The sequence below is a fragment of the Falco biarmicus genome, chromosome 3 (assembly GCF_023638135.1).
Source record: "Falco biarmicus isolate bFalBia1 chromosome 3, bFalBia1.pri, whole genome shotgun sequence".
NCBI classification, from domain to species: domain Eukaryota; kingdom Metazoa; phylum Chordata; class Aves; order Falconiformes; family Falconidae; genus Falco; species Falco biarmicus.
This window is the reverse complement of record NC_079290.1, coordinates 104,505,145-104,526,263: the sequence shown is the minus strand read 5'-3', so window position 1 is coordinate 104,526,263 and position 21,119 is coordinate 104,505,145. Positions and strand designations below refer to the sequence as shown.

The 21,119-nt window shown below is 47.0% G+C and overlaps 1 protein-coding gene across 1 annotated transcript in view; it reads left to right on the top strand.

The window, feature by feature from the left end:
- Positions 1–21,119, top strand: part of NOC2L (NOC2 like nucleolar associated transcriptional repressor) — a 52,768-nt gene that overhangs the window by 11,800 nt on the left and 19,849 nt on the right. The window contains exons 11-15 of the mRNA XM_056333046.1: positions 1,222–1,361; positions 5,568–5,679; positions 13,001–13,114; positions 13,284–13,385; positions 18,236–18,379. Of these exons, the coding sequence (XP_056189021.1) occupies positions 1,222–1,361; positions 5,568–5,679; positions 13,001–13,114; positions 13,284–13,385; positions 18,236–18,379 (612 nt within the window). The remainder of the gene's footprint in view (positions 1–1,221; positions 1,362–5,567; positions 5,680–13,000; positions 13,115–13,283; positions 13,386–18,235; positions 18,380–21,119) is intronic.

The following is a 21,119-nucleotide window of genomic DNA, read 5'->3' as shown; positions in this document are numbered from 1 at the left end:
AAACACAGGCTGGAGCTGAGGCATCTTGTTAAGTGTGATCTCCTAGGTTCTTGATGCAGTTCTAGGGACTGTGTGGGTCTGCAGAACTCTTTGGAAAGGGGGTGTCCTTAAGGGACTCCGGCACTCTTGTAGGCTTTTATTTAATCTGGCACTATGAGCTGCTTAAGCACGTGGCAGGGAGAGCAAGGGCTTGCCCAAACATTCTTGAAGGCAGAGTCTCTTGGATCTGTGCAAGACTTGACCCACACCTACCTATACTATGAGCCAGCCTGAAATGCCAGCTCAGTGTGTCATTGCATTTCAGGCACGCTGCTGGCCTATTGCGTTGGTTTTGTTGGTAACCATGAAGACTGACTGAGAGACAGAACTGAAAGTTTGTTCTCAGCCCTGCTGCCTGTCATTTCTACTCCGCAGTTGAAAAAAAAAAAAAATGAAACTGTACTGGGTAGCGTGTTTTCCAAAAACATGGAGTGTTGGGTTGATCATTTGGTACTTGCTTTGACAGTGAATGTTTATAGTAACATCTTTAAAATGAGCACTAATATACTGCCTTTCAGAGTTAGTAGGGCAGCTGTTTGGGGGTTTTAACTAATACAGCTGAGGGAAGCGAAGCCTCAGGTTGGGAGGACAAGCTGCTATGTAGCAACCAAAGGAATCTGAGCGCAGAGAGGGGAAATCCAGCTTAATTTAAGAAATTGTTCTAGCTTGAATCTGTAGTGTAGTTTTACACACCCTTCCCCCCCACACCCTCTGGTCTGTAGAGGCCAGAAGGCAATTTACAAGGGTGTCAGAGGGGTACTACTTTCCAGCCTTCCTCCCTGTGGGAGACCGGGGACTGTCACAGGGACTGTGGGTAAATGGAACAATTAAAGGTTTCCTAATGCTTGGCCACATCCCACTGTCTGCTGTGAGCTGGGTCATTAAATCATCCTTCTCAAATGAGCCATGCTTGTGAAGAAAAGCAGTCTGTGTGGTGCTCATTATTTCCTTCAAGGCAGTAACTAGTACCAAATCGTAATGTTGCCAGCACAGCAACTTGCTGGATGGTGGGTCAGCCACTAGCATCAAAGGGACAGCTAGTATGTTAGTTACTCCCCTAAACAGTACACAGTGTCCTCTTGGAGAATGCTTGATAAAATGAGTCCTGTAGAGAAACCAGACTGAGCTCCTCTCAAATGCCACATTATCAAGTTTGTGCCTGTGTTTTTCCCTTTTCTGCAGGAAAACTTCCAGTCTGTTTATAACTGGCAGTATATTCACTGTCTGTATTTCTGGTGTCGGGTTCTCAGCACAATCTATCCCAGTGAGGTCATGGAGCCGTTGATCTATCCTTTGACGCAGGTCATCATTGGCTGTATAAAGTAAGTAGGATTTTTTTCTTCTTTTGGCTATACTTCTCTTTCTTCATGTGGCAGAGCAGTTTCTAAGGGATGTTACAGTTACGTGATTTGGATTTAACCTCGCATTGTAAGGCATCGCCTGAGAGCTGCTTTTGATTAGAGTATTTCAGCTGAAGATGTGTTGTGAGCACTGGTAGGTTTAGGTGCTGACAGAGCTGTGGTGTAGGTTATTCTTTCCTAGGCTAAATTCTCTGTATAAGAGAAACTGCTGTCTGAATAGCCTGGACGGATTATCCACCCAGTGTATAAAGTGGCAAGGAAAAATGGACTGACTTGCCTCAAGACCTAACAATGCCAAAGTACAGAACCAAGTCCTCATCTCTAGCTCGGTAAATACAGTTAGAAGATGCATTTTGGTGCATATTTGTTAGAAATTGAATTACTAGGACATATTTATTGCTTTTAGTATGTCCCTGCTGAGAATTTCTTTCTCTGTTTCCCATCAGTTTATATACAAAATGTTTGTGCTTAGAAATGGCTGTTAATAATGAGCATTGAGGGAATTTCTGAATCTCTCATGATCTCTGCAATCCTGTTAGCGCTGTTAACCAGATTCTTGGCTTTAAAACACCACCCGCCTGGTCTTGAAAAACTCCCAAGTGGTGATGAAGTTAAGCAGATTTAAACGATCATTAGAGTATACACATCCCTCTTCCCATCCCCCATGTGCACAGGCTGCTTAGCACTGCTGTTGTAGAGCTTCAGTTGTCCTGTGGATGAATCTACATAGTCTTCTACCTGTCCAGGCAGATAAATTGGCTATCTGGGGCTAAGGAAAGGTGAATGGGGTGGAACTTAGTAGGAGCAGCAGATACTAAAAAATGTATCTGTGATGGACAGGGCTGTTTGGCATGAAGTACATTTACTGTCTGACAAGGCTTTAAAGATTTGGGAACCTGACAGATGGGTTCTAGGGTTGGGAAGATAGAAGTAGATAGCACCCTAACTGAGCCAAGCTAGTGTCCGGGATATAAAAGGCGGGTAGGTGGGTTAGCAGATGTGAGAATGATGTGGCATGGTGGGCTACACAGTGGTGGGCTACACAGAAGGAGCTACCCAGTGGCTCCTTCCTGAGTATAGGCAACCTCTTCTCAGCGTTGGTGGCTGTGCTGTCCACACTGAGGCTAGCGAGAGTCAGTCAGTCTCTGTGCCACATCCCTGGTGTAGATACATCTGTAGCAACCTTGTGTTAGAGCAGAACTCGGGTTGTTTGTGTTTGAGTTGGGAGGAGAAAATAATCTAGCTTACAGGTCAAGGGCTTCATGTACCATTCTGTGCACTTCTGGAAGACCCATTTAGGGGTATACATCTGCTTGAGGGCTGCTTAGTACCTGACTGCTGAGCTGAACCTCTCTCTTTGTTTCTCTGGGCTGCTCAGCTTTGAGAGGGGTGTGTATGTGACCAGGTGGTGGGGCAGGATGCTGGGTAACACCTGGAATAGCTCCTTTCACTTCTGCTCTTGATGTGGTGGTGTGCTCTGGGGTGCATCTGGAGGGTGGTACTGCCGGAGTGGGCTCCCCCGGTGCCTTTTGTGCCGGGAGGTGGCGCCTGGCTCCAGCGCAAGGGCAGTGAGCAGGGTGTCTGTCTGTCGGCTCCTTACACCGCGCTGGCCTCTTAGGTGAGAGGGATGGGGAGAAACCACCATCCATCACAGGCTTTTTGCTCTAAGCAAGGACCAGGACAGAATTTCAAAAGCGATTAAAGAAAACTAGCAGAAGACTGCTAAAATCAACATTAGCTCCCTCATTTTCTTGCTGCTTCTTCTTGCTTTCTGGCATATAAAATGCATTGAAACTATTTAGAATAATAAGTATTTAAGGAATGGACCCCATCTGTGTCTGGCAGTTACCTGTGTTCAAGATGTGGTCCAGGGAAGTTAGACTGCTAAATGGAGAGGTGCTGGAACTGATGGTTTCTGACTTCTGTGATGCTGGGAGGAGCCTCATTGCTGAGTATGCTCGTGGAATTGCCATGTAATAATGAGCGGTGCTGTTCTCATAAACAGCTGAAAGGTTGCAGTTAGTTTGACCAGTGGGGCAGTGTTGTAGGTATTGCAGGGTTAGTAGAACATGGAAATTTCCACTTTCCTTTCTCTGCTTTGTGCTTTTCTCTGCCTCTGTAGTCCATTAGTTAATCCTTTGGATCTGTGCACTTGCATTTGTCCTAGCTGATGGTTGTTTTTCTTTGCAGCAGGGTTGTTGCAGAAGCTCCTGTTCTGGTATCCCTTTTCCCCTCATCCCATAAAGTGTTTTTCTAACCATGTCTGCTTGGATTTCTACCTTGCTTCCAGTCTAAGCTATAAAAATCAGGTTCCTCCTTGGCTTATAGTTAAATGAGGATTTTTGGTGCCTGTTAAGTTTTGGTTTCTGATCTCTTGGCACATATAGGGGAGAAGGCAGGTACAGCCTCCTCTGTGGAGAAGCAAGCACAGCTTTTGTGTCCCTGAGCAACTTCCTTGGTGACCTGTCCTGGTGGGGCAGAGGCTGATGTTGGAAGAAGCTTTCTCTGTCCTCTCTAGCCAGAGGAAGATTGTGATCACCCAGGAGTATAACTGATGTTGCTGCAGCAAGTAAAAATAAGCCTTGAGAAGCCTTTAGGCTGTTCTCTGCATCGCAGCCCATGCCCTGGATGCATGTGAGAAATATAGCAGGTATTCCAAGAGACAGCGATGGTAGGACATTAGAGAGCGCGCTCTGCTGAGATGAAATGTGAGTCAGTTTAAACCCCCTGGCTGCACCCTGTAGTGACTAGGCAGTTGGACCTTCCTCAGCAGAGCTGGGACCCAGCTGTGTTTTGTATTCCCTGTGCATCCAGCCATTGGGAAGTTGAGCAGATTGTTGCATCGCTGCGCACTCTAAAATTAATGGTCTTGGTTTACAGTAAATCTATACACTTAACAGGTTTATTCCTCGATCAATTAATTCCTGAGAATGGCTTTCGTCATCTCCAGTGGTGCCAGATCAGGGGTGCAAAGTAGATTTATTTCTATAATGGATCCAATGATAATTATTTCACTATTTGGAGGGGGGGAGATGCAGGTGATTTATGGTGCCTGGTCAAGCATTTTTTTTTTTTTTCTTGCTCTCCTGGATTGCTCAGCAAGCTCTTCGGGGAGGGGAGGCATTCATTTATCAGACTTGAACCTGTTGTCTGGGAACTGTGGAGTTTTTTGTTAAATAAAATAAAACCCTTGTTAATGCTGGAGGCATCCACATCTTCAGGTACAAGTCATTCAGAGTGAGTGGTTTCTAGAGTGGTACAGTAATGAGATCTGGTGTCTTTTAGGGATATCTCTTCATTCTGCCCTCTGCTACTGGCTTACATGGTGCTGGGGGGAGCTGACCCTTCTCAGTTCCAGCCTTACAAAGGGAGGCAGCTCTACTTCTTTCTTAGTACCTGAGTGTGTAATGGTTTGAAGTGCAGGTCAAAAAGTCTGGCCTCTTGCCCTCCGTGCTGATTACTGGCTGTTCAAATGTACATGTTGCCTCCCTGAAGGAGACAGGAATAGCTCAGGTGCTCCTCTGGATTGGAGGGAGCTAAACAGATTTAGCTGTGGGAGGTCATTCTCATTCCCACTCTGTCATTTCTGATACGCTGATCACTGCTAGTCCAGCTTCTTCTGCCTTGGCGACATTCCAGTTGAAGAGGGTCACTCTTCAGGTGACAGCATGAACTGTGTGAGTACACAGAGGGTACATAGCCTGAAATGGGAAACATTTTCCTTCTTGTCTGTCTGGTATGCTGGGGGAGCCCTTTTCTTGGTCGAACTTGCTGCTTTAGATGGGCATTTTACTGCTGGTTCCTGCCATTTTTTCTTGCATACCTACCTGTGCTGGAAGGATAAATGCTGGAAGTGTTGAACGTAACTAATCAGCATCAGTGGTAAACTTCATCTGCAGAGCTCTTGTCTTGTAGCACTTTCTCCCAGTGGAAGCTGGAGAACTAGTGCTTTGGTTGCAGGAATTTGTCTCTTAGTGTTACAGCTTTAACATGTGTGAGTTTTGTTTCCAACTATGGGATAGCTTCAGCAGCTCAAACAGTTTGCTGTACGATACTAAAGCTGCCTTTCTTTTGTAGAGTAGGAAAGCCTCTCAAGTGTTCCTGAAGGCTGCAGGTACAGTTCCTGTGTAAGCTTAGCCTAACATCCTTTCTTTTTTTCCTTTTTAGGCTGGTACCAACAGCTCGTTTCTACCCTCTGCGCATGCACTGTGTCCGTGCACTTACATTGCTGTCTGAGAACACCAGGACCTTCATCCCAGTGTTGCCATTTATCCTGGAGGTTAGTTGGTTCCTGCGGACCTAGCTAAGGCTGATGCCAACTACCTAATAAACACACTCATTTACTATACTCGCTAACTAAAATCCCAAGGTTGCCTAGTTCGCTTACTTCCTAAAATTCCTGGCAGAGAACATCAGCCAGAATGTACTGTTTGGTTAGCAAATAGGATTAAACTTTTATTGGCCTATGGCTGGGGAGCATCTGAGATCAGCTGTGTGCAAAAATACATACCTAGGTGGTTTATCTAATGCAGCTGGAATAGGCAAAGGGTTTGCCAAAGAGATTCAGAGCCTCGTCTGACTGCAGTAACTCCCCAGGCTGTGGTGTTAGTTGATCCTGCTGGTGTGTTCATATCTTAGCAAAAGGAAGAGTTTCTCCTAACTGCAGATAAAGGGAAATGAAAGGAAAAAGCCTTTCAAGAATTAAGAATTTATTTAGGAAGATCTCCATGAATGCAGCCTGACAAAATGCAGTATGTTTTGTGAAATACTGGTGCTAAGAGACCATCGAGCTTTCCTATATCTCAGACACCTGACATCTCTCCACATAGGTCTTTCTAGCTTTGCTCTTGTGAGAAGGTAGTACAGAAATGGAACAGCCAAATTTCACTGAAGATGTGAGTGAGGCAGGATGAGGAATGCAGAAGCCCTAGTAGGTCAGTATGAGGCTGGACACTGAAGAGGAGGGAGGGAGGCTTCTGCAATAAATGACCTGAGCCAGCTGGGCTCATTTCTAATCAAGTTCTGTTGAAGCAAAGGCTTTTGTGGTTTTGTGTTGCTGTGAATGTCCTTTGCAAGCCACATCCTCTGAGGCTGTGGAAGGCAGTGATGTGTATAAATCTCCTGCCTCTGCTGCTGCTCCCTGGCCCTGACCTGTGTGGCTTTGCTATTTGCCTGCTTCCTTCCCCTTGTTCATGCATTTTTTTTTTTAAATTCTGCCAACCAGATTTAGTGATAGAGGCATTTCCACTCTGGGGTAGTGGAGCTTGGGGTGAGGATGGTTTTGGTGCTTTTTACTTCTTAGTGCTCTGAGGGATCAAGCCTTTTTGTCCTCAGGGCCTTCCTCCCTCTCTCTGCATTCTGGCCCCAACACCTCGGCTCTAATCGGTGTGTCGGGCCCCAGCCAGAAGTTACTACACTGCAAACTGAGCTTCCTCCGAGCTTCCACCAGCCCCCGACCACATCCGATCCTGCTGCGTGTGTTTGTGAGGCACTACTTTCCTTAGCTTGTCCAGGTGTTGGTGACAAGGCAGAGGTGGGGGCAGGGTAAGTGTGTGCATGTATGTTGCTTGCATACTCTTCCACATTACTCAAACAACTATTTTGCTTTAACTTCTATAACCCAATGTGACTGGCATGATACTAAACTCCCAAATCTCCTTGCAGCTGTCAGCCTTTCCCTTCTTCCTGCCTGTCTCTTGCAAGGGATCCCTCCTATACCCTGTGGAGCTCCCAAGAGTGGTCAGGGCTGTTCCCTGTGTACTTCCATCTCTCTCTGGCTCCCCCCTCCTCTCTGTTACACAGGTATCTGAACACTCTTATAACACATAGTGTCTCCACAAACTGTCTCTAGGCAGATGTATTCCAGCTGTGCAGATAAGGTGGTAGGAATCTTTAGCACACACAGGGGAAGTGACCTGCCCAAAGTCCCAAGGTGGCTGTGGTGATGCTGGGAGGAAAATCTGCATTCTAATGACCAGCCACAGTACTTTAACTATGAGCCTGTTTCTATGAGCTCAGAAATTCGGTTGTGGCTTAGTCAATAGATACTAGTTCCACGCCACACCACGTCATGAAACAAAAATCCATTTTAAGCCCACTATCCAAACCATCATGTGATTGAGGGATCTGCTCAGTGTGTTGGTACTATGCAGGGGTAGACTTGAGGGGCATGACTGAGGTCTGAGGCCTGGATTGAAGCCTTCCCAGCGTAAGGTACGCTCCATTTGGTAGGAAGGAGGAAAGGCTGCTCTTTTTGTCACTGTTGTAACTGAATCCAAGTGCAGTAAAATAATGGCTGTGGAGTTTGTGACCCTGTGTTTTGTGCACTTTATGGAGAGTGCGCTGCATGGCCTTAGAGTGCAGATTCTGTGAAGTTTCTTGTGTAAGAAGTGACTGTAACTCTGTTTCCCTGCCGTCTCTCCATCAAGGAAACCTAACCCTTGCTATCTCTTGTCTCAGCCCTGTCGCTGCTGTGCTTTCAAGAGATGCCAGATTGAATGTTTGTGCAATTCCCATAGTCACAGGAATTCCCCAAGCCCCTACCAATAGAAATGAGAGCTGGCTGCCTGATGCTTCTTGACAAGGGCTGATGCTCTCCAGCATGGGCATCCAGTGCTCTCCTCTCTGCTTTCCAGGGTGGAGCTTGCTAAAATTAAGTCTTGGATAGGAGGTGGCAGCTTGGGAGAGAGTGTGAAGCAGACAGGCTTTTATTTTTGTGGTGTTATTCCCCTTGAAGGTCCTGTGAGATCCCAGGCTTTTTTTTTTTTTTTTTAAATCACTTCAATTATTGTGTGACAGACACTAGTTTCTGCAGCAGGAAAATTGGTGGCTTATCTGCTGGAAGGCAGGTGTGGATAAACAAGGTGGAAGTCTTCCCACAGGCAGACTTCACATGCCAATTTAAAATTGGCTTCATCTATGGAGGGATGGGAGAGCAGGTTAACCCTGATGCTTAGGAGGGCATGAGTTTTTCACTTTGACACTTAAATGGCTTGAGTCTTGTTCTAGGTGTGTAGCTTGCTTCAGAGAAAGTCCCCAGGGGCTTTGAGTGCAACATATATGGGAACTGGCAGCAGATCATGTTGGAGGAAATTGGCTGATGCCAAGATTTTAGTTGGAGAACTGGTAATGCTGGACATTGTCAAACGTTTAAGCACAGATCTGAAATTAGTTTTCTACAAGACATGGACTCTTTACCTCCTTTGCACAGAGAGGAAAAACTGGAATTTTAGACAGACTAAGCTGAACCACTGCACCAACTGAAAGTGTATTCTTTCCTTTTCCTCACTCTCTTCCCTCCACCGCAATACTGCAGCTCTTAAATTCTGGATCACAGCCCTGCAGGTACCAGGGGTTGTTTGAGTGAAATCATGCCTGACCAATCTAATAGACTTCTACGGTGAGGTGATTGGCTCCGTGGATGAGGGGAGAGCAGTGGATGTTGTTTATCTTCTCTTTATCAAGGTCTTGGATACCAACTCCCATAACTTCCTCACAGACAGGTTGATGAATTGCAGACTAGATAAGCAGACTGTGAGGTATATTGACAGCTGGCTGAACTTCCAGGCTCGTGCTGCGATCAGTGGCATGAAATCTAGCTAGAGGCTAGCCACTAATGATGCACCCTCGGGATCAATATTGAGGCTGATACTGGTTATCATATTCATTAATGGTTTGAATAGCGGGGTAGAGTGGCACCATCAGCAAGCTTGCAGATGGTATGAAGCTGAGAGGAGCTGTTGATACACCAGAGAAGTGTTCTGCAGTTCAGAGGGACCTTGACAGGTTGGAGAAACAGGAGGGTGGAAACCTTATGTAGCTCAATAGAGTGAAGTGCAACATCCTGCACCTGTGGAAGAGTAACCCCACAACATCCTGGGGGCTGACTGTCAGGAAAGCAGCTTTGCAGAAAAGGACATGGACAACAAGTTGACTGAGGGCCAGGGATGTGGCATTGTAGTCAAGAAGGCCAATGGCATGCTGGGCTGCGTTGGACAGAGCTTTGCCAGCAGTTTGACTACGGTCTTTCCCTGCTGCTGAGCACTAGTGAGACAACAGCTGGAGTGCTTTGTCTGATTCAGGGCTCTGTAGGGCAAGAGAGACATGGATGTACTGGAGTGAGTCTAGTGAAGAGCCATCGAGATGAAGGGATTAGAGCATCTGTCATGTGAGGAGAGGCAGTGAGAGCTGGGACTATTTAACCTCAAGAAGAGAAGGTTCAGGTTCTTATTAATGTGTATAACATACCTGAAAGGAGCGTGCACAGAAGACAGAGCCAGGCAGTCTTAAATGGTGTCCAGTGACAGGACAGGATGCTGTGGGCACAAACACACATAGGAGGGTCTGTCTGGACATCAGGAAACACTTGTTGGTTTTTTTTGTTGTTGTTTGTTTGTTTGTTTGTTTTAAACTGTGAGTGTCACTGAGCACTGGCATGGTTTGCCCAGAAAGATTGTGGAGTCTCCATTCTTGAAGATACTCAAAAGCAATCTGGACATGGTCCTGGGCACCTGGCTTTAGGTGGCCCTGTTGTCTGGGTTGGACAAGATGACCTCCAGAGGTTTCAACTTCAGTCATTCTGTGAGTAAAGAAGTTGAAGCCAGATTTTTTTTCTCAATGGCAGTTAGACAGGCAATACACAGGAAAAGAAATACAGAAGGTCTCACTTAAGCATTGAATGAAAAAAAAACAACAAAACAACAACCCCAAACAAAAACACACACACAAAAAAATCCTAACAGTTTTATATAGTGAGGCTGGAGCAGGTTGCCTAGATAAATAATGGAGTGTCTGTCCTTGGAGATACTCAGAATCTGACTGGACATGGCCCTGAGCAACCTGTGCTAGTTGACCCTCCTAGATGACTTCTAGAGGTCCCTTCTGACCTTAACAGTTTTGTGACCAAGTGCTTCAAGCCAGCCTCTGCAGAAAGTTGGACAGCTTGTCTGAACTTGACAGTAATCAGACTGCCTGAGTGGCTTAACTAGACTCTCTTAGCCCTTCCCTCCCTCAGCTAAGTGGGAGGGTGACTGACAGACCTGCAGGCAGGCCCAGCAAAGCGCTGTATGTATCCCTGCTGCGAGCTGGCCTGGGGCAGCCAGCTTTGGGGTGATCAAAGCAGTTGCCAGGAGACTTTTGCTAGAGCCTGAGAAAGGAATGGGGGGTGACTGGGGCGATACAGTGGGAAAGTTCTGGGTGCAGAGCTGGCTCTCTGCTTTGCGCTCTGGCAGTACAAACTGTATATCTGAGCACCCTTCTGACTAGCCACGTGGAAGTCGTCTGTGAGCTTGAGATTTCCAAAAATCTCCTTTCTCCTTCCTGCCTGTGTTGACCCATCCTTTCCTCTGTCTGCTAGTGGTTATCACTTAAGCCAGATTGTTGGTTTCTGACATTTTCTGGCCCTCTAGTCCTTCATTATTGTCTTTCTACCCTGCCACAGGATTCCCAGACATCAGTCATCCTCTTCTTCAGTCTAGCTGTTAGCTGATCTATTCTGCACAGTCTTGAGATGGGAACCACATTTTCCCCCCTTCCCGCATGTCCTGACCAACTCACTAGCACCTCCTGGGAGACTTTCAGAACCTCTGGTTGCATTTCCCCGCTTGCCTAGCGGCACGTTAGGATCCCACAGAGCCTGATGCCTTTTGCTTTAATGTGTCTGACCTCAGGGATCAATACTACTGTTTTGGCCAAAGAAATAACCGCGCATAACGAGGTTTATAGCATCGATTCCCTAGGCTAGGGTTCTTTGTTTTCACAAGCCACCAAGCTTGTCCCTCCCTTCCAAATAACCTGGATTGACAAATAAAATGTAAAAAAATCAATAGTCGTCTCTATGCTTTTCTGGCCTGGGGGCATCTATGTGACCTGAACACCCTCCCTTTCCTTCTCACTGCACCCTCTGAGCAATCAGCGTGCTGCATCCCCATGTTGGGCTGGTTGGGGTCTGATCATGAATGTGTTGCTGCTGCATAGAGGGGAATAGAAATTGTTTCCCACTCAGGAGTGCTGTTTAAAAGCACTGGGGATAGGGAGAGGAACTGCAGGCTGCTTTTGAGATGCTCGAAAGTATGGGTGGGCAGGATATGCTCCTCATCAGCCCCCATCAGTGGTTGTCATCAGATATGCAAATTATTACCAATTGTTGGCTCTTGTAGATTTTTTTTTTAAAACAAGATCCTAGTGCTGGTGAACATCTCCCTTGATTGCCACTTGTTATCCCCTGATGGGGGTCTCGGGGACTGTCCCGGATCAGTTGCGTTTTACAGATATTGCCATCTCTCTCCTGAGATCTGCCCCGATCAGGCTGGGAAAGGGCATATTTGAAATGCTGATCATTTTAAAAACCTTTTGCTCCTTTCAGTATCACAGCTTCAGAGGAAAAGCAGCACAGTGCACAGGCTTGCTGTGACAGTGTGCCCCGATGTCTGCCCAGAGCAGTAAGGACCAAGGCAGATTCTGGCTCTAGCTGATGTCAGCTGAAGATAGGTTTCCTGTGCACCAAATGTAGCCTTGAGGGGAAGTGGAGAATGGAAGCTTGTTGATTCATCTTACCCTTCCCTAGTGAAGTTGGAAAACTCCTCCCAAAAAGAAGGGAGTGAGGAAAAGGCTTTCATAGTTCTTGGTCGTGATTAGTTTGTTACGTTTTAAGGCAATAATGGCTCTTAACTAAAACCAAACTTGAGATGCCACCCTGGAGAGCCAGTCATACACACACATGTGAACTTACTTTCCTTTTTCTTTCTACTGTGTAAGCTTCATACCTTCCCTTTCAGAAATACTTCTCTCCCCAGCCATTATCATTAAACAAGCTCTGGAAAAACACAAAAGCAAAGGTGCAGGTCTGCCTTTTGACGTTACATACTAGTCTACTGCGCATCCAACTGTACCCTAGAGCTTGTGTGTCCTCATCATTTTGATGAGTAGGGTGCATGGTCTGCTCTCAAACTTTGGGAAGGGACCGGTTTTCCTCCATGTTCCTTGCTATAAAATGAAATGTGTCCATGGAGAATAATACATACTTTTTCAAAGGCCGTTCAGTTATAATAGTTACAAGGAATGCCAATGGGAAATGTGCTAGAATAGAAACCTTGCTTGGCAAGGGGTGTTTTGTGAAAAGGGCTTACTGGTCTCTCTGCTTCCTGGGACAATCATTTCAGTGACAATAAAAGTAATGGATTTGGTGTAAGCAACATTTAGTCTTGCAGTTGTAAAGCTTCTCACCTTAAGGGACAGCTCCAAAATACAATCAAGCTTTGTAGTAGTATCCTTCTGACCATTAGAAGCATGGGTCTGAGGAACAAACCTCTAGTTTCTTGTGCTGTTGGTTGTGTTGGTTTCCTTTTACCTCACACTTCTGTGGAACCTTTTGCACTCAGGTCTCTAAAACTTCAAGTGTGGTTGGTGTTTGCTCCCTAACTATCCTTAGGTAGAGTATTTAGGAAAGCTGTGGGACAGTAACCAGAACAGGCAAGGAGGAATCAGGATTTCTGGATTGTTTTCTCAGCACTGCCACCAACTGTGTGATCTTAGCTGAGTCATTTGGGATCTATTTTGTTTTATGGTGTGATCATCTTTACGCTCAGTTTTTTCTGTTGTAGATTTTCCAACAAGTGGATTTCAACAAGAAGCCGGGGCGTATAAGTGCTAAGCCTATAAACTTCGCAGTAATCTTGAAGCTTTCCAGTGCCAACCTGCAGGAGAAGGCCTTCCGAGTAAGTGGAACCTCAGTGGCCAACAGTGCACAGCTTCTCCGTAAACAATAGCTGCCCTAGGGATTTCCTTTGAGTTCCTGTCCCATAAGACTGAAGACTGGTTTCCCAGTCTGGGTGCTGTAGGGTTTAGTTCCTATCTGATATCTCTATTTCTGCTTCCCCTGCTCAGGATGGACTAATTGAACAGCTTTATGACCTGATGCTTGAGTATTTCCATTGCCAAGCCTACAGCATTGGATTCCCAGAGCTGGTTCTCCCCACTGTCATTCAGGTAAGGCGTTAAACACTTCTTTGTCACACTATGAATGTGCACAGAGCACGATAAAGGTGTTGAAGCTGCTAGTTAAAGTAGTCAAGATGGCCCTCATAATGTGAGGGGAGAGCTGTTTACTTCTTAATTATAGTTTTTCTTTGCATTTTGGGGAATTCATGGGGAGGAAGAGAGGCATTGTATCTAAGTAGGAGGCTGAAGGTGATTGAAAGTGGCTGTGGGATTAGCCGCTGTCTTGGGAGCCAAAGTGGAGAAGAGGGCTGCATAACTGCTGTAGAGACGTGGTTTTGACTAGCGAATGGAGGTGAGTTCTTGGCAATTCAGAGTTGTCCAGACTGGTGTATCGTCTCAGAGCAGTACCTGTGCTCTGTGAGCTCATGTTTCGCCTTGCCTTGCGGCCTCCCTCACATGCTCTCCACAAGATGGCAACCTTCCCTCCCTTCGCGGCATCTCCGCCAGCTGGGGCACTTCTCCCAGAGTCCCTCCGTGCTATACAGTGCTTATCTCCATCCCTCCTCCTTGCTGCACCTGACAGCAGTGCTGCAAAGTAAGTCTCCTTTGACTCTCCTTTGGCATTCCACAGTGCAGGGTGTTCTTCCTAGCTACTTCATGTTTACATACTCTGTTGTCCGCAATAAAACTTCCTAATAGCCCTGTGCACCTGGGGATATTGTGCATAATACTTCCTTAATACCTCGCTAGCTGGGTGCCTTCGGTTTTGCATGAATAGTGACCTCTCTGCTTTGAACAGTAAGATTGCTCAGTACCAACATGCTGGAACTTGTTCCCTCCCTTCCTCCTAGTCCTGTCTATTTTTAACTCACATGGCAGGTGTCATCCAAGATTGGCAGAGGACTAATGTTGTATCCTCCATGGGGACATGAACCTCTACTTTGCTGTCTGCCGTGAGACCTGGCGTCTGCATGCCTTGTGGCTACGATGCCTCTGGTGTGCCTCTGGTGTTGACGTGGGAGCAATGTCTCAGCTGGGACCCACAGACTGCTTGGGAGGCAGATCTCCTTGTTTCTGCTGTATGTAATAGGCTGGCATCTGTCAGGTGCATGACTCTTGGCTGGGTCCCTGCAGCCTGGCACAGGCCATTGCCTAGCTGGCAGTAGGTTGCTTTGGCTAATGTGAGCTGACAGGCACTCTCTGTGCTAGGAGAGCAACTCCTGTGCTTGCTCTCGCTTTGCGTGCTTCTCACTTATTGGCAGAGAACAAGGCCCTTTCCTCTCAGCCAGCAGCTGTTGAGAGCATTGAAGCTGTCGGAGCCGATGTTCTAGCTGGAATGAAAAACGGCTGACGGCCCTCTGGCACCAAGCGCCCTGTGGCTCCCAAACACACCCTGGGACCAGCCTGTATTTCTGCAGAGAATTAATGCTATCAGATTCCTATTTGGCTGCCACTAACCACAGCCTTGTGGCGTCGTCTGCTGGGCTGGGGTGCTGAGGTTAGCTTCCCAAAATCTCACAGTCTTCGGGAAAGTGTGGAGGGGGGAGGCTTTGCTCCTGGAATGGTTCCAGTTAACTGTAAAAATCCATCTGTCCCGATTCTTCCTCCCCGATGAGCTCACGCTTCTCTCAGTGCCGTGTCGCAGGGGCTGTGTTCCAGCTGGCGAGGGTTACATTCCTCATCTTCTGGTCAGCGGCTTTGGGAGAAGCTAGGGTGAACTGCCTTCAAACTGAACTCTAAACCCTCCTTGCCTGGAAGGCAGGAAGCACCCCGGCAGGTCAAAGGGAGGGAGAGCCAGCAGGGCCAGGAGACAGTTTGAAGTCTTCTGTTCTGCCCAGCCTCTGGGATGACCCCATGGTGGTCGCTGTGTCCATAGGCTGGTAAGGAGCTCAGAGTGCAGAGCCTCTGTGGATACTTGGAAGAGACTGCCTCTTCCCTCCTTTAAAGCCCTGACAGAGGTATCACAGAGCAGAGGTGGCAGGTTAAAGGGCAGAACGGCAGGCGTCGATAAGAGGTAGGTACTTCTGGGTGGAGGCAGGGGATGGCATGATCTAGGATGACTTGCAGCTAGATAGAAGGGCAGGAGGTGCCATTTGCCTTGCCAGCAGCCACTCCTACTGCTGCTTGTTCTCTGTCCTGAGTTGAATATTCCCTCTGCTTTTTGTGAGTGGGGGATTTGGCTTGATTTGTGTTCCCTGCAACACACATACCCAGCTGCTTCAGATCATTTATAGTTCCCTGCGTCATTTACAGTAAGAGGAGTTGGGTTTTGCTGTGGTCTATGCTGGTCTAAACCATGGGTGTTTAAGGCTGGCAGTTCGACAGAATCAATCCCGCTAATCACAGAGCTGCTTAGCTAGGAACTGATGTGAGATGTTAATGACATATACACGTACACACATACATGCATGTGTTCTGATTGCTTTTATTCTGGAAAGAGATGATTGTTGTATTTGGCAGAGTGGAAAAAGGCATATACAGTGTCCCTTTCTCTCTCTCTCTCTCTCCTCTATCTCCTTTTACCTTCTTGGTTGTGTTCCCTGCCTCGTAACACAGGAGTGAGATCTCATTACGTTTCGTTAATATCTGTGGCAGATAGTGGTGGGACTGTGAGGGATTGCAGGGGTAGGAGAGAGGAGGGGGAAAGAAGATATTGCGCATACGGCTGTGAGAGCAAACACACAACACCAAACTGCACAGATAGAGCCTGAGATTTTGCAGGATTTCTGGTGACACTTCTGCAACAAAAGAAAAATGATAATGTATGTGGCAGCGGATGAAATGGATCTGGGGCTGCAGCTGTGGGGATCAAGTGAGATAAATCGAATGACAAATGCATCTCTCGGCGGAGATAAATATGCAGCACCTATAAAAAAATAAATATTTTAGAAAGAGGGGGGTGAGGGTAGAGACAGGCTTCACCAGCAGAAGTATAGTTTTGCTAAAGGTTTCTTTGTACTTGTTTGATTGGCTGTATGCTTTCTGGAAATGGGGGAAGGTGTTCATTTTAACTCCCATTTTTCTGAGGTCAATGTATGATGGCAGGTGGGTGTGTGCTGGGGATAAAGGGACAAGAGAAGCCTCTGCTGCTAGGTAATTCTCCATGTGTGTAGCAGACAGCAGATCCTGCAACAATATACCCATCAGGAGAGCAGTGTCCTCACAAGAGAGGGCCTAGGTGTAACTGACTGTCACCTCTTGATTAACATTTAATACCTATCCTCTTGGCATGTAAGATCAAGCCAACATGTAGGCTTGACAGGAGGGAGACATCTTTTTCCTTCCTCCAACTGTGTCTTTTGAGGCAGAACATTTGAAGCCATAAGCAGAGAAGGCAGTACTGTATTTGCTGACTGGAAACCCTTTATCTCTACTATGATAGCATCTGCAGGTCCCAGCTGAGATGAAGGTTCCATTGTGGTTAACCATTCTTTTTTGCCTTGTTGGAACTCTTTCTCTGAATCGACTGTCTGTGTAGCGTTTGTGTGTACATATACATGGCCTGAGTAAAGAGCTTGGCCTGCAGAATTTGGACAGCACTCCAGAGGCTTGTACTGGAGCTGGTGAAAAGTGTTAGCAGATAGTGTAGTAAACTGGAATTCAAGCCATGAGTCAATCTGGACACCCCCATCTCTCTTTCTGTCATCAAGAGCATCCACTGCTGCCTCAGCTTTTAGTTTGGAGGTGTTAGAACAGTGCAGTGGTGTTGGAGGACAGTTTTTATCGGGAGGGAAAATCTTCTTTGGCAGGGAGAAAAGACGTTTGCTTGTGGATAAGGCTACTGAGATATGAAAAGAAAACAACACAAGAACGTACCGTGTTTGCAATGAAGCCTCATTGTCTGAGAGTAGTGAAGTGTGCTTTGGGTTCAGAGGGAGGGCAGGAACAGATTCTCTGCGAGTAGGATGGTCCTTGCCCTTTCAGACAGCAGTAGGGTTTGTAGTTTCTGTGCAGACTGGCCCTTGTTCTGAGGGTTACACATAAGGCCTTGGGTCTAAAGGAAAGAATTCTCTAGGCACATGCTGCACAAGTTGCCCACAGAGAGGGTTATTTTGTAAATTTTTGTGTGGTGGCTGTGTGGGTTTGCACTCTTGAAAAATGAGTGGTGCCAGTTGGAGCTAGGTTGGTAAAGTCAGACATTAAGTAAACTTCACCCCATGTGAGACTGCAGATGGCCATTTGTCTTGACCCACAGCCCTGTTGCTGTACCAGCACCAAGTTTTCCCACTGAGCTATGCCAAAGATGCTGACTCCAGTCCACAGACACTTCCACCCCGATTTTAAGTCTCTCCTCAAACTCTGCCTTCAATCCTAGCCATGAGTCTCATCCACAGCCTATTTGATATTCCCATTCCAATATAGACTGGTGTTAATATAGTCTTTAACACACAGACACCTTCCCCCATTCTAATCTCCTCTTCTCTGCGCTTTTGGCCAACTAGCATGCACAGGTATCCCCTGTTCCTGTTCTCTGTGCATCTGGTCCACAGTCCCTCTTACTGTCAGGCTGAGCAGGAAACTACCAACAGCAGCTAGCAGCTGAGGCCCCAGGGAGCATAGTCTTTTTTCCTGCTGGCTGCTTGAACTCCGTCGATATGTTTTTTTCAGAAAGAAGTAGTGTTAAAGGGTGCAAAGAGCTGGTTTTGAGCAAGGCCTCTGTGCTGGATTGCATACAAACATCTGACCTGTCACTGCAACGCTTTGCATCCTCTCAGCCCAGGGTGTCAGGACACCCAGGGCTGAGTATGGGTGATACATTGAAGTATGGTATGCATGGAAGGGAAAAGGCACCCCATGCTGTCTGTCACTGGGGGTGGGAATTGGTTTTTTGCTGATGGGATCTGTTTATGGAAACTATTACGTTGCTTTCATTCTTCCTCTCCTTTTCCTTCTTCCAGTTAAAATCTTTCCTGAAGGAATGCAAAGTTGCCAACTACTGCAAGCCCATCCGGCAGCTCCTGGAGAAACTGCAGGAAAATTCTGCCTACATCGCCAGCAGGCGTCAGAAAGCTACCTTCGGCGTGGCCAGCAGGGAGTCTGTGGTGAGTCTGCTACTTCAATTTGGGCTTCCTGGAAAGACTGTCAGACTCCAGCTGCTGGGGTTGAGCGGGTGGCAGAGGGGGGAGGGACGACAAGATATGGAAACAGTGTGTGGGGTGGGGCAGATGTTCACAAACAACTGAACTTGGCAGGGCTCTGATGCTATAGCTGGCACGACTGTGTAGCCAAGAGCCTCATGGAAAACACAGTCCATAAATTGTACCCTTCTATTATAACACACGTGCATGAAGGCACCTTGCTTTGCTGGGGCATCTCCTTTGCTGAGAGATTTCTTGTGCTTTCATCATCCCATTCCTGAGACGTAGGTGCCAGTTCATGCCTAAAGTGATAGGGATGATTCTGCCAACTCTGTAAGCACGTTTACTTCTAGTTTGTAGAGACCAGTCTCCAGCAGTGTAGAACCAAACTGTCAGCAGACTAATATTTGGTAGTTTAGGATCCTGGGGCAAACCTTTCCCCATTTTCCTGGGCCTTTGTGGGGACAGAGCTATATAATCAGGAAAGTTGTGAGCCATAAGAACAGTGATCAGGCATCTTGGGTGCTTCACTGGCTTCTCAGCAGAGATGGTGGTATATTCTGTCTGCAGCTGAAGCAATCCAGCCTGCTGAGAAAATGCTGAGCACATTTGACACCTAGAAAGGCTGCAGCGACTCTGGGTGGCTCATAGTGCCTGTGGAGCAGTTGAGTTAAATGTCAGGATTCTACCTTAGTGATGAGATGGAGTGACAAAGGTGATGATGGAGACCCCCCTCTTCTCTTAGGGAGTAAACTGTAGCACAGCTAGAAAACAGTATATTAGAGAGTGTGTTAGCTAGTAGTTGGCCATGTGGCTACCAGGCTGAGAGATGTTGCCTTTCTCCTTGTTTCTTCTACTCCAGGAGTCTGCCCGCTCTGAGCGAGGTCCTCCTAGGGATGGTGTAGCATATTGTCAGGACGTTCCTTTCAGTGTCCTTTCCTGAATCTTTTTTGATTTTGCTTTGCTCCACCCTTCTTTGGGGTCCTGTTGACCTGCCTAAACTCTGAGGTATTTGAAATCTAGGCTGTATGTAAACGAAGCTAAAGGGAGGAAGACTCGCTAATGAAGCTTTGTTTGTGTGTCCTTTGGGTTGAACATTTTATCTGTGCCTTTTATCCAGCACAGCAGCCTTTGCAAGCCTGCAGCAGGTAAACTTTGTGTGTGTATACCTCTGTGTGAGAGAGGGTAGTGGGTCTGACTCTTCCTTGTGTGGCAGGAGAGAGGTGAAGACATCTGTCTGCAAGATAATTGATGGGTCAAAGTAGTCTCTTTGGCCACATGGTATTGGAAAGTCTGGAGTTCTGCATCATTGAAAGCTCCACCTGTTGGCATGGAGCTGAGCATGGAACAGAAGTTGCAGTGCAGACTAATTTGTCTTCAGACACTAAGGGGCAGGGACTGCAGGAAAATTAGCCTTTGAAATCCTGACATATCAATGCCAGGACACAGCAGCACTATTCTGGCATTAAGGGGTTGATGGTACTAGGTTTGAAGTGACTAAGTAGTGTTTGGTTCTGTAAATGCCATTCTGGGTTGGACTGCTTTGCTAAAGGAATTATGCTTCCCATCTGGAATGAAGTGGTTAGGGTTTTGCTGTTTAGTATTTGTGGGCAATGCTGTGACCACCCACCCACTCTGCAGAGTGTAGAGATTTCAGCCTTTAGGGCTCCCCATGAAACAGATGAGCTGGGGAAGGTTGTTGGCTAAATAAAACAGGGTTTCCAACAACTCTGCCACTGTCTGCCTTTCCCAGCAACTCTAGCTGCAGTCCCTTGTGTAAGAACTAAATTATTATTTTAACATCTTGTTGCCTGTGTGTCTCCTAGTTGACATTGGTGCATGTGCTTTCCAAGGGACATCTGGGTGGCTGAGTAGCATGCATCAGGCAGGGTTGTCTCTGGAGGGGCAGTAACAGGCAGCCTGCTTTCAGTAAGGGAGGTTGGTAAAGGGAAGCAGGCACCAGTTTGCCAGGCCCGTTTGGAGATGGCTGTTCTGCCATTTAAGGAGACAGAGCAACAGTGCTGTTCTGGGAGGATACCTGGATTGCCTGTGCAATCTGTATTTTTGCACCGTGCTGTTGTTCTGTGGGAGTAGGGAGCCCTTCTTTCCCTTCAGTTAATGGGATATCTTCTGGGAGCAGAGGAAACTGCCCACTCAGTACTTCTGTGGGGTGGAAGAGCCATAGTGGCTTATCTTTTGTGTCCAGAGGGCAGGTTTTGTGCCCAGGTGGCCCTGTGTTTTCCCCCTGTGCCTCTGCAAGCAGATGGTGTAGGTTCCCAATAAGGGCCAAAGCTCCCACAGAGACTGGGCTTCCCAGAACGATTTGGAGTGTCCCTCGAAGTCTGGGTTGAGTTTGCCAGGCTGTCTCCAAGATCTGTGGGGCATTGGCACTTCTTATGGGCAAACGCTGCCAGAAATGCGAAGCGAAAGGGGGGTGAAGGAAGAGGAGGTATTTGCATGTCCCCCTTGCCAGCAAGAGCAATTGATATCAAATGCTCTCTGGTTTTCACATGCATGTGTTTGTGCCTGCTGTGCTGTAGGGAGCAGAGCCCAAATTCTAAGCTAATTCTTCCATGCAGCATGCTGAAATGCAACTTTCATGGGGGGGAATTACAGAGTAGTGGGTGTGATTTATAAAGGTGGATTTTGCCTAAGGGCCTGTATTATATAATTTTAAAGAAGAAACAGCCTGCGGATTGAAGTT